Below are 12,233 nucleotides of genomic sequence, written 5' to 3'. Positions count from 1 at the left end.
CCTCCATCAGTAGATTTTTAGCCAACCGGTTGTATGGCCAGACATCGAACAACACAGTGGACCAGGGCTACGCCAAAAACCTGGCTTTGAGACATCGCATGTGTGTGATTGATTCAACATTGATGCCAAACTGAACTCAGCAATACGAGATGGCTGTTACAAAGAGGATTTGCTCCGGGTCACCCAGGTAAGATCGCTTGCGCATCACTACGATCTGTCAAGCCAGTTAGAGTGAGGAATGTCAAAATCTCAGTTAGTTGTTGCATGATGTCAAATCATCACAAAATGGAGGCATACCGCCTATATTGTTCAAAGATGTCACCCCTAATTTTTGTCCCATGCATTTGGCAATGATCTGGGATATCCCATTCGAAATGGCTGAGTGAAATGAAACACCATGCAGCATCAGGACCATTCCTAAAGAGACGATCACACGCCCTTGCGTCATACACAGGGATAGTTCATTGTAGACGACGTATGTCTCTATATTGTGTACGCACTTATGTATCAATTATTTTGGAGGAAAAACCAACCGATGATGGTTTGATTTCCATTTTGCAATGTGCGCTTTAGGAGGCCTATGCTACTTACCACTGTCCAAGTTATTGTAGGCGTCACCACTACTCAGGCACATTGTAGTATAATTAAAACAGCAATTGTTATAGATTGTATTAAATCAACACCCATTGTACAGTACATTTAGCCTACATCGATACTAAGTGGGAGAGAAGTAGCCTATTGTATTTTGAAAAGACAGCCAATAGGCCTGCCTATTCATTGTTGTGTTTTTAGAATATTTAATTTGAGTTTCTCTCAATAAAATGCCATGTACAACAGAATACCCCGCATTATTCATTAGATGAATGTATGACGATTTCAATACAAAATGACGCATTAATTGCCTTAAAATAATGATAGTCTACAAAAATAAAAATTCTGAGCATGACATTTTTTTATTTAATTGACTAGTTTATTTTTGCCCTGATCCACCATGACACTAATCAGAGACCACCATTTCACAATTCCTAAGCAGACTAGTTTGTGACTCACAGGTGCGTTGCTACTGTACTTTTTTTTGTACAATTTCAATTACGGGGCGTGTGCTTCTTGGGAGGTTGGCGATGATAGGCTAGGCGGGGAGTGGAAGCGCTGGGGAATGTTGCTGTGTCGGGTTCTTCCTGGAGTTTGCTGTTACAGAAAAGTCTCTTGGTAGCCTGCATTTCTCGTAGACTTTTCTAAATAGGCCACACAACAATTTTCTGTGCGTAAGCCTACCTGTCGACAGGTAAGACTTTTCATGTAATAAACTTGTCGACAGGTTTCTTTTAGAGAGCCACGGAGTTGATACATTGTTACAGTTCAGTTGGTAAGCAACATGCAGCATTTTCATATCAGGAATAGAACTTCAAACTATTGCCAGAAACAGAAACTGCAGGCGCATCACCGTAACTTCTACCGACGTTTTAGCGTTACAATCAAATACGGCTAGTAAGGGTTGTACATAACTTAATCCCACTTCCTGGATTTTAACACAAGATCAATAGTATGATCTATGATTAAGTTAGAGGCAATGGACCAACGTTTTTTAAAATGACAACACACTGTAGGATTCAACTACAATAGCTATCGAAAACCCTACACACGAAGGGTTTTCAGCGGTTACATCCGCCCACTGTTGGCTTTATGTGAACTACAATTCTGATATTGTGTTTTAATGTTTAGAACGATAATCATCGCATTCAAATCGGGTTTCGAAACATGCTGATATGCCCCGTATCTTTCATATCAGCAAGAAATAATCTTTAAAATAAAAATATACTTATTGTATCAGTTTTGCACAGATCCACAAGCTATGTGTGCCTCCATTTGTAGAACTACTCTTCCTTCCCAGTTACCCTTACACGCAGGTGTTCAGAGCAAACTAGATAGCTAATTAACACCGGTGGCTGCCTAGGCCTCCCGTCTGTCTTTCGTAAACAAGTGGAATGACATGGAGATATGGCCTTGTGGAAATCCTAACCCTATAAAGATGTGTAGTAATTGAACCTTAAAAAAACATTTGATTTCTCACTAATATGAAAGATACATTCGTTATTGTTCCAAGCCTATACATACAGTATAAAATGTAGCTATCAGCATTCACTCTCCTCACACATACGTTTTAACAGTTAAGAAGTCTCGATTTTCTATCTTCCCCATTTGGCCCCTTTTAACTGAGGGAGAGTATCAGGCATGCATAATTCTAGCCCTGATAACAATGACACACAGCACTCTCATTGTTCCTGAACTCAGTTCGCCACCGATCTGATCATACATTTGTTCCTGTTTGCTCCTACTGTGATTCAGTCCGAGCGTAGGAGCAAATTATAGGCCATAATGGAAACAGCTCTGAATGTAGCTAAGAGTTGTTGAAATTGTGAGTTTTTTCAGTGAATTAAAGTCCAAAGAATATCAGTTGTTTTCATTTAATTCATTTCAGGTTGTGCTTTACTTAAAAATTTAAAATGATGGCTGAATGTTTCTTGGCTTTGTACTATTTGAGTACAATCATTCCCCTGCGCACCACTGATAGAATCTCCGGCACTTGATTGCAGCAAAAGGAATGTAATACAAAGTCTTTATAATCTTGGGTTTGATTATATTATTTATTTAGAGCGTGAAATATTGCCCTTTCAGTGTTGATTGTTCCAAATAAAAACATTTCAGATAATACAGAATGGGATTACAGTATGTACACGTCTACATAATTAATCTGAAAGCAATGTTACACTATTCTGCAATTCAATTTCCCTACCAGGCATCCTTTGTGATGTAAATCCGTAGAATTAGAATTAAGATTTAAATTCCATGAGAAAGTGATGTATATCCTGGGTATGTATTTTGTGTGAACAGGCAGGAGCATGTGGACATCCTGTTGTAGCTGGTCCTGTTTGGAACCTACCGCCACAGTGGAAGAAAACGGCAGCTCATGGCGCCAGGCCTACACAAACTCGGGCAACAGCCAATCCCCGATCTCTCCCGAACTTTTGTGCAAGGCCTGCGGAGGCCATTTTGACACCATCGCTATAAAGGTAAGAGGCACTGAACCAATGGGTAACAGCCTGATTAATATTGGAAAGGAGGGCCGGCTGGCCAGCTCTCATCTTAATTGTGGGTAGAGTGTGACTTGAAACTCTGGAACAGCATAGACCCAAGAGGATTTGATACAGATGAGCTGCTACAGACTCCAAAGTAACAGATTTGCTAGTCAACAGAATTACTAGAATTTAGACTTTTACGATTCACTATATCAGTAACTGGGCCTGTACTAGTCAGTCTTAGAACACAGTGATGCTCACATTCTGGATTGTCAAATACAGCACTAGTCGACACTTCTACAATAGTGGCTGTATTTCTGAATCCATCAAAGCGGGAAGTTAAGGGCTGTTTAAATCACTAACAAATGTACACTACAGTTTAAAAGTTTGGGCTCACTTAGAAATATCCTTGTTTTTGTAAGAAAAGCTTATTTTTTTTTGTCCATTTAACATAACGTCAGATTGATCAGAAATACAGTGTAGACATTGTTAATGTTGCAAATTACTTTTGTAGCTGGAAATGGCTGATATTTTTTTAATGGAATATCTACATAGGCGTGCAGAGGCCCATTATCAGCAACCATCCCTCCTGTGTTCCAATGGCACGTTGTGTTAGCTAATCCAAGTTTATAATTTTAAAAGGCTCATTGATCATTAGAAAACCCTTTTGCAATTGTGTTAGCACAGCTGAAAACTGTTGATCTGATTTAAAGAAGCAATAAAACTGGCCTTCTTTAGACCAGTTGAGTATCTGGAGCATCAGCATTTGTGGGTTTGATTACAGGCTACAAATGGCCAGAAACAAATAACTTTCTTCTGAAACTTAGTCTCCCGAAAGTCGTCTGTTCTTTCGACCAATCAAGTGGTTGACATTTTGGAACGTGTATTTTTATATATATATATATATATGTAACGGATGTGAAACTGCTAGCTTAGTTAGCGATGGTTCGCGCTAAATAGCGTTTCAATCGGTGACGTCACTTGCTCTGAGACCTTGAAGTAGTAGTTCCCCTTGCTCTGCAAGGGGTGCGGCTTTTGTGGAGTGATGGGTAACGATGCTTCGTGGGTGACTGTTGTTGATGTGTGCAGAGGGTCCCTGGTTCGCGCCCGGGTATGGGCGAGGGGACGGTCTAAATTTATACTGTTACACACACACCCTATGTTTTTTTAATAAAATCAACTATATTCTTGTCTGATGCTGTTTGATGAAATAAGACACAAATTACTCAAGAGGGAGCCAGAGATGAAGAGAGAAACGACTATCCTCCTCCTGCTGGCTTTCGTAGATTCTGCCATTACTCTCTTGAAGTTGCCGGTAATAGGCTACACGAGGAGTCGGCAACCTTTCTCATGTGGAATGCCAATTTATCTTACCATTTCTAACGAACTGCTTGCCACTTATGTTTTTCATATGCACTTTTTTGTGGAACAGTTTCATTTAATTTATAATGCCTTTGAATCTCAAAATCATTGTCATGTGGTTAATAAAAGTTGTAAATGACAATGATACAAACCTAAAAGTATTGCCAATGATGTAAAAATAGCTTACATAAAGCCAACAAATAAAAACATTGCAGCCTGCAGGTAGAAAATTGGCTACAATTTTACAAAAAAAAACATATGGCCTGTCTGCAACGAACTTGAAACATTGTATCAACTAGTTGTGTCCAGCCTGAAGCTCTTGCTAGCAAACTTGGAACATTGTATAAAATATTTTGGGCACTCAGAATTTACTGCACCAGTGAGCTCGGGACAGACACCGCTGTATAAGATCTCATCAGGCAGATCTGTTTTATGACGTTTCCACTCGATCAGAGCATGACCGTGTTCCCTTTCACACCAAGTAGTTATCGAAAGATTTTTCTAATACATTGAGGAAATATTGTCATTCTCAATGGATGTAAAAATAGACTTTGTTTGCTTGCTGTTTGAGGGGAAGAAAGCTCCACAGCTCATTAGTCGTGGTGCGTTAAGCCAATCAGAAATACTATCAGATCCTCTAATGTGAACATTTATATGCCTACTTTTGTGCGCAGGCCAGGTCGCCTATAGGCCTACTTCTATGCGTAATTAGGTGCGTGTCCTTACTCAACATTTGACCGTAGTGCTTCAAACAAAAGACAATGGACTAAATTGACAACTCGTAAATGTAAGGAAATAAACCAAAACTTGTTTCTCACAAGTGTAGCATAGGTTGTGGGCTCTGCAAACAACATGTCCACTCTGACAATGAGAATGGTAAAAGACTGGACTAATAATATATTGAATGCATTAACAGAAATTACCATAACCATACAAACATTGTAAATTAGGAATTGTTGGTAAATGTAGTCTACTACTGGTTATATGTAATGGGGAATTGATAGACACTAACAATCAAGGCAAACTATTCACACAATGAGGTTATGAAACAATGAACGTGCACAAATTGGCGGGTGAGATACTTGTGTTGTGCATCTTAGCCACACTCCCCTTCTTCTTCTTGGACTGTGCCATCGCTGCGGCCTCCGCAATGGATTGGTTCACTGAGATGGGCGCGAATCCGACAGGTGTCTCGTGCCATAAAATGTTTTATATATATATATATATTTGCTACTGCTTGACAAAAACAATCTCGGTCGACCAACAGCCTATCGACCAAACGATCTACCAGTCGACTAATTGGGGTCAACCCTACTTACATCACCAGTTTACATGGAGGTAAGATCTCATCTTTGCTATAAATTTGCCAAGAGCTGTGGGCCAGAGGTGACAGTTATTTTTGTGAGAAGTTTTTGAATAGTTTTTAGTACAGTATAGATGCGGTAAAGAGGTAATGGAACACAGACCGTGGGGGACAGGAGGACGCCGGATTGGCACACATTCGACAAATCTCATCTAACAAAGTGAATATTCGTCAAATCCGTCATGATTGATGTATTGGAACAGGCCCACAATGTGGTAACTAAATTTGATTTGGATATATTGGCTGTTTTCGCTGCATAACATTTCGAAGTAGTCCATTTTCAGGTTTAGAAGAAGTGACTGCTAAATGCTAACTCCGTTTGTATAAGCTGGTAGCATAGCTAGCATAGAGAGTTTGGTGGTGGTGGTAGTCAGTTGTTTTTGACTGCAATGCAGTTGATTGGTGACGATGACAAAAACATGTATTGGTGTTGACAAGCATTGTACTTAGATTTTTACATCAACATAGTATGTGTAATTCACACTGTATAACAATAGCCTAAATGTTGGCTAATTGTTTTGGAGGGGACAATCAGAAGATTCGGGATCTCTTCCCCCCATGGCATCTCTCCTCCATGCGTTTCCATGTCATTTCTATTGATTTGGTCAAGGTCTATTGACCTCTTTACCACATCTTTGGCGAACACTTTTGATTCAACTTCTCAACAATAAGGTTCTAGTCTAGTGCTCAGCTGGAACAAAAGGCTGTGTGGCGCACGCACACACACACACGGACTGTTATTCTTTCAGTGACCGTTCATTTCTTGGTAAGAGTTTCACCCTCACCCTCTTGTCCTCCTTTCTCCCTACCCCAGCATGTCTGTGTGGACTGCAAGAAGAACTTCTGTGGCCGCTGCTCGGTGCAGCTGGAGCCGCCATGCCCGCGCCTCTGCCACACATGTCAGCGATTTCACGGAACCCTCTTCGACCGCGCCCAGTTGATGAGACTCAAGGTGTGCTGCTTTTGTTTTTGTATTTAAAAAAAATAATTGAATGGAAAATAAACAAGGACACATGCATTAGGTTAAGCTACATATATTGTAGCTAAGTCAGGTGAAAGCTAAAGCAGTAACACTTTTCATTCTATTACTCTTATCTGTGTAATAACACTTTAATTACAATTACCAAATTGTATTAAGTTGTTGTAATGATGTTACATGAGTACATTAGTAACTGCTTTATAAACATGGTAATGTAGTTGAGTTTTTTTTATTACACAAGGGGAGTAGGAAAACTATAAATAGTGTGTGACAGATGAAATTCAACAATAACCCCAAAAATTAGGTGCGGGAGCTGCGTGACTACCTCCACCTGCACGAGGTGCCCACCCAGACGTGCCGGGAAAAGGAGGAGCTGGTTGAGCTGGTCTTGGGCCAGCAGACCCCCAGCACCAGCAGAAGCAGTGACACCGTATCCTCCCAGCCCGGGGCTCACAACAATGTCCCCTCCCCAGACACACCGTCCCCTCCCGAGACACAGGGCCCTACCAGCCCCGACACATTGAGCCCAGAGCAGCCAGAACAATCAGCCCCTGAGGCAGAATCAGAGCAGATCTCTGATGAGGAAGAAGAAGAGGAGGAGGATGAGGATGAGGATGAAGAGGTAAACACTAAGTTCAAGGTTTTGGGATTGATTAATCAGTAGCTGTTAGATGGAGGGATGCCTACGACCACCAAGAGGATAATCAATGTTATTATGATTTTTTTTTAATTCCCTGTTTTAAAATGTAGCATACCACTGTTGTTGACAAACTCAAAGATGTGGAAAAATATACACGGGCCAGACAAAAGTAAAAGAGACCAGACAAAATACACATTACTATTCTGACCCACCTCCATGGTTGTCCTGTTCCTGCAGTCATCGGACAGCGAGGAGACCCTGATGCCCGGCCGCAGAGCCTCTCTGTCTGACCTGAGCCGCGTGGAGGATATCGAGGGCCTGAGCGTGCGCCAGCTCAAGGAGATCTTGGCCCGCAACTTTGTCAACTACAAAGGCTGCTGCGAGAAGTGGGAGCTGATGGAGAGGGTCACCCGCCTCTACAACGACCAGAAGGACCTCCAGAACCTAGGTGAGCATTTCCAGGATGTGGTCATGTGAGGCTCATTTTGTAAAAGCGCTAGCAATCCCAGGGATGTGGATGCCATTTCCCGCTGGGGTCACATGTATTAAAATATATGCACTCACTGTAGGCTACTGTAAGTGTCTGCTAAATGGCATATACTGTATTATATCTGGGGATGATGTGGAATTTTATCCTGGATTTTTCAAAATTAATATCAGTTCAATTCTTTGTTTCTTTTTTCCAGTTTCAAATACAAAAAATGAAGAAGGTAAGGGTCTTGTTTCAAGTTCAAAAGACAAGAGAATCGGTGTAGAAAACCATTTTACTGCCAAAGGGCTGGAACACAATTTGAGGAACACTTGGAAGTTTATGTAAATCATACCATTGCTCCGTAGTAACAATTTGGTCCCACTCTGCTTAAATGTAACCTGTTATGGGCAACCTGCCAAATATAAAACAATGAAAGATGACCCAAATAGAGTTATTTAGACCACACTCAATAGAGACCTCTCCTCTTTTCCATGTCATTGTGCCATAGACCCTGCAGCTCCCAAGAGCCAGGAGGAGAACCTCTGTCGGATCTGCATGGACTCTCCCATTGACTGTGTGCTGCTGGAGTGTGGCCACATGGTCACCTGCAGCAAGTGTGGCAAGCGCATGAGCGAGTGCCCCATCTGCAGACAGTACGTGGTACGGGCGGTGCACGTCTTCAGGTCCTGATGCATGGCCACAACGAGGGACACAGTGGATACCAAGGACAACATGGCATTGCTGCCACCACTGCTCAGAGATGGCATATTCTACAAGAATACACTCCTCTGTAGTGCACACTCTCACTCATTCAATCAGTCTTCCTCTTGCCGGCATTCCAGAGAAATAACCTGCCTCCACTTTTCTGGTTTCTCTGTTTTTCTACTCCACCTGAACCTATTGTTTCTACACTTTCAGCATTTTACAAGACCTCAATATTTCAGTACTGTAACTTTGTTGTTCAAAAGAGTTAGGTATCATGTATTCACATTGGTGCCAGTCAGACACCAAACTATATTGGCACTTTGCATGGGAGGGCAGCAGTACCTTTTCAAATTCTGAGGTTATTGGGTAGAGATCATGTTTATTTCAACCCCACACACAGGCAAGGTTATATTGCATTTTTCTGTCTTTGCATTTGTGTGCACGGGGAAACAACTGAGTTCCATAGCTGAGAAACACAGGGCCTTACTAGAGGGCATCGACTAACAAGCAATGAATATAAAAAAAGGTATTTGTTCTAGCAATGAATGAAATGCTGAATCTTGGTAAGAGAGGGAACATGTTAGGCTACTCTGTTATGCATATCAATAGTAAAACAGAGTTGCCAGAATGGTGCTATTTGACTAGTGATTAACAACACTCGTAACAAAACAGAAAGGCCAAAATGGTGCTATTTGACCAATGGAAGCAACACTCAGGGCCCCATTTTGACAGTGCAAGTAAGCGGTGTGTGTCGAGACCAAAATATCCAAAACCGTTTATTTCAAACCTTATCGCCCCAAGCAAGGCTTGGATATGAACGTGCTAATATTTGATGCATGCAATGCATTAGTTGTGAAATTGGTGTATTAAGTGCAGCACGGAGTACTTGAAGTGGTAAGGTCTGTTTTGTGCCCTCCAATTGTCACACTTAAAGTTCAGTACCTGCAAACCAGCTGTTCTGTTAATTGGTTTTGTGGTCCAGAGATCTTTAGGTTGCAGTGCACTTGCTCAGCATAGAACCCAGGCCTTATCTGTCTTATTGGCGATCCTTCAGACACATCTGTGTGGTGGTTAAACATAGCATCTTAGGAGTGGAAACAGCCCTTTAAACACAAAAGTCTGCTTGTAGCTCACTGAAAGTACTTGAGGAGGGTCAAGGAGGGGATAATGCTTGGCTTCATTCGCCCTTTTATGGTCAAATTACCCTTTTAACTTGCAGATATTGTATCAAAACTGGAACAGAACACGCATTGACTTGAAGGTAATAGTTAATAGTTCTTTAAATGAGCCACAATGGGGATTTTTTCTGAAATGTAAACCCTACACAGTAGATATGCAGTTTCTTTTTTATTCTCTGCGGGTCATAAATGGTTTGAAGTTGGTTCCATGACCTTACCCCAAATTAGTTTTGGGGGAAAGAGAACTGACCTCGTTAGCAGAATGTCTCTATTTCAAGGCTCTCACCACCTCTCTCTTATCAGCAAGTGCCCCAGAAGAGTGCTCATTAACTTAGCTGACGTAGTGCACTGAATACACTCATTTCCTAATGACGAGTTGATTAAATGTATCTACTAGTTAAAAAAAAAAAAAAAAGTTTTCTGCGAATTTACTTTGTTTGTGGGAGTGTTTTAAAAGCTAGAATTGATCATTGAAACAATAACAAAGAGCCACCCCGCCTCTGTTTCAGTATAAGGCTGAGGGATGGACATGGAGAAATGTAACCACTCTCAGATTCATAGACCGAGCTAAGGACTGACCATCCATGATATCAAAGTTATAGTTTTAATCATGTTTTAAGGCTATACAGTGTTTGTTTAGATTTACATTGTTTATACACATTGAAGTAAAACAAGCTTATATTTTGGATTCTCATGGGGTATGACAAGTTAAACTAAGCTCATGAGGTATTTATACGTTATAATCTTCAAGAATCAATGGGTATATATCATTCATTAAATGGATGTAGCAACTAAGGATTCTAGCTTTAAGGAGGATCTTGGTTAATTCTATTCCAACTCTAGGCAATTCGGTAAATGAGTTGAGATTGAATTTATATGAAATTAGAGGCAATTTTATTGCAGTGCATTTCTCAAATTGCCTGGAATTGAAATGGTTTGGCAGCCCTCTGCAACTTTTTATGGAACATGTTTTCAAATTATAGAGAAACATAATGGTTTGCATTTAAATGGTCTTTCTACTGTATATCTTGTTTTATAGCTAATGAATGTACCATAAAACTGATCATGAGGAAAATGCACTTATACTAATTAATGTGTCTGTTTTAGGGAATGCGTATCCACTGGGATAGACTCCGTTTATCCCAGATACTTGGTCTGCCTGAACTGAATGTAACTGGTTTAAGTTGTTTACAATAACAAAACCATTTCTTACTGTGACTGCCAAATTGCCAATATCGCAAATAGATTTTACACTAGTCCGTTTGATATGTCTTTTGTTAATAACTATGCTAATATCATGCAAGAACAATATGAATCATCTCATGTAGTTTGTAGAGAGCAGGTGAAACAAGATATATCAGTGTCGTGAGATCTGGATCTTTTCACAAACATCTCGTCACCCATCTTGTTTTTATCCTGGACATCAGTTTATACAAGCCAGGCTGTCAGTCAAGTCAGTTCTCTCTGAGGAGTGTTTTCTGTGCATGTGAAAACGTGTGTATACATTTAGCGAAACCCAACCCAAGATCTAAACATTCCAAACAGTAGAATGTACCTTAACAGAACACTCTTCAACAAAGAAAGCTAATATATTCCACATATACTATAGCCCATGAACATGTGTAATGCTCCTTGAGGATCTGATTTAAAGGCAAGGTCTGATAGAGGTTCAGTGCAGACGTGTTTGATCTCTATCAAATCATTTCCGGGTAACAATTAAGTATGGATTGTTTTCATTTAAAATTGTCTAAAATAAATAAAAATAGCTTCTAAGCAAAGAGCAATTTCTCAAGCAAGAATTTTGCTAGGACTCTGGGAGAGGTTTGAGTGGGGAGGTTTGGAACTTAACTAATTTACCCCATGGTGATGACAACATGGAAGGCCAAAACTCCCACCAAAACAGGCTAAAACTTCAGGCGTTTTTTTTCAGACAGCTCTTACACTAAAAGGGTTATAATTTTCACACAGTATTATTCCAACCTCATTGTGGAAATGCGTATTTATAAAACAAAGGAATATCATGTTTTTGATTGCACTGGGCCTTTAATAACAGTATATGAACTGTGTAGCAGATGACTAATTAGAATATTTCAAGAAATTACTTCTTAATATTGCCTTCTTCCTGATGGTATTTCATTGGCCTTAAAAGGCACAAGATAAAAACTTAATGTCATGTGTGTGTGGGATGTTGGTGTCCCTAGTCTGCCACGAGAGTCCTGTAGTTCGTATCGCTGTCTGAGGACCTAGATATTAATATCAATTTGTTATTGGTGACTTTAAAATGGAGGTGTTTTGGTATTTGGAAGACTAATCAATCTACTATTGTGAAATGTTGGACGTGTTTAGAAAAATCTGACAATCTATCATATCTGTGATTCTTTAACAGTGAGTTGTAATTTTGGCAAATGCCTTGCTATGGAGAGTTGTGCTAAAGGTGATTAACAACACCACCACTAG

General features: G+C 40.3%; 1 protein-coding gene across 2 annotated transcripts; it reads left to right on the top strand.

Annotated features, from left to right (window-relative positions):
* The first annotated feature begins 30 nt into the window (after window positions 1-30).
* On the top strand, window positions 31-11,556 carry LOC135548704 (E3 ubiquitin-protein ligase rififylin-like). Of its 2 annotated transcripts, none has more exons than XM_064978556.1 (7): window positions 31-187; window positions 2,893-3,071; window positions 6,617-6,754; window positions 7,086-7,403; window positions 7,659-7,869; window positions 8,108-8,131; window positions 8,402-11,556. In XM_064978556.1, the coding sequence occupies exons 2-7, from the start codon at window positions 2,901-2,903 to the stop codon at window positions 8,581-8,583; spliced, it is 1,044 nt and encodes a 347-aa protein (XP_064834628.1). In that variant the 5' UTR covers window positions 31-187; window positions 2,893-2,900; the 3' UTR covers window positions 8,584-11,556. The 2 variants fall into 2 exon arrangements, with proteins under 2 accessions (XP_064834628.1, XP_064834627.1); XM_064978555.1 differs by lacking the exon at window positions 31-187 and adding an exon at window positions 1,142-1,285.
* The last annotated feature ends 677 nt before the right edge of the window (window positions 11,557-12,233 follow it).

This window comes from Oncorhynchus masou, chromosome 11 (assembly GCF_036934945.1).
Source record: "Oncorhynchus masou masou isolate Uvic2021 chromosome 11, UVic_Omas_1.1, whole genome shotgun sequence".
Classification (NCBI taxonomy): Eukaryota; Metazoa; Chordata; class Actinopteri; order Salmoniformes; family Salmonidae; genus Oncorhynchus; species Oncorhynchus masou.
Note: the sequence above shows the minus strand (reverse complement) of the source record. Positions and strands in the feature narration are given on the sequence as shown.

Coding starts and splice junctions, on each gene's coding strand:
- LOC135548704 (XM_064978556.1), top strand. CDS start 2,901: ATGTGGACATCCTGTTGTAGCTGGTCCTGTTTGGAACCTACCGCCACA. Junction 3,072..6,616: donor TTGACACCATCGCTATAAAG/GTAAGAGGCACT, acceptor TCCCTACCCCAG/CATGTCTGTGTGGACTGCAA. Junction 8,132..8,401: donor AAATACAAAAAATGAAGAAG/GTAAGGGTCTTG, acceptor ATTGTGCCATAG/ACCCTGCAGCTCCCAAGAGC.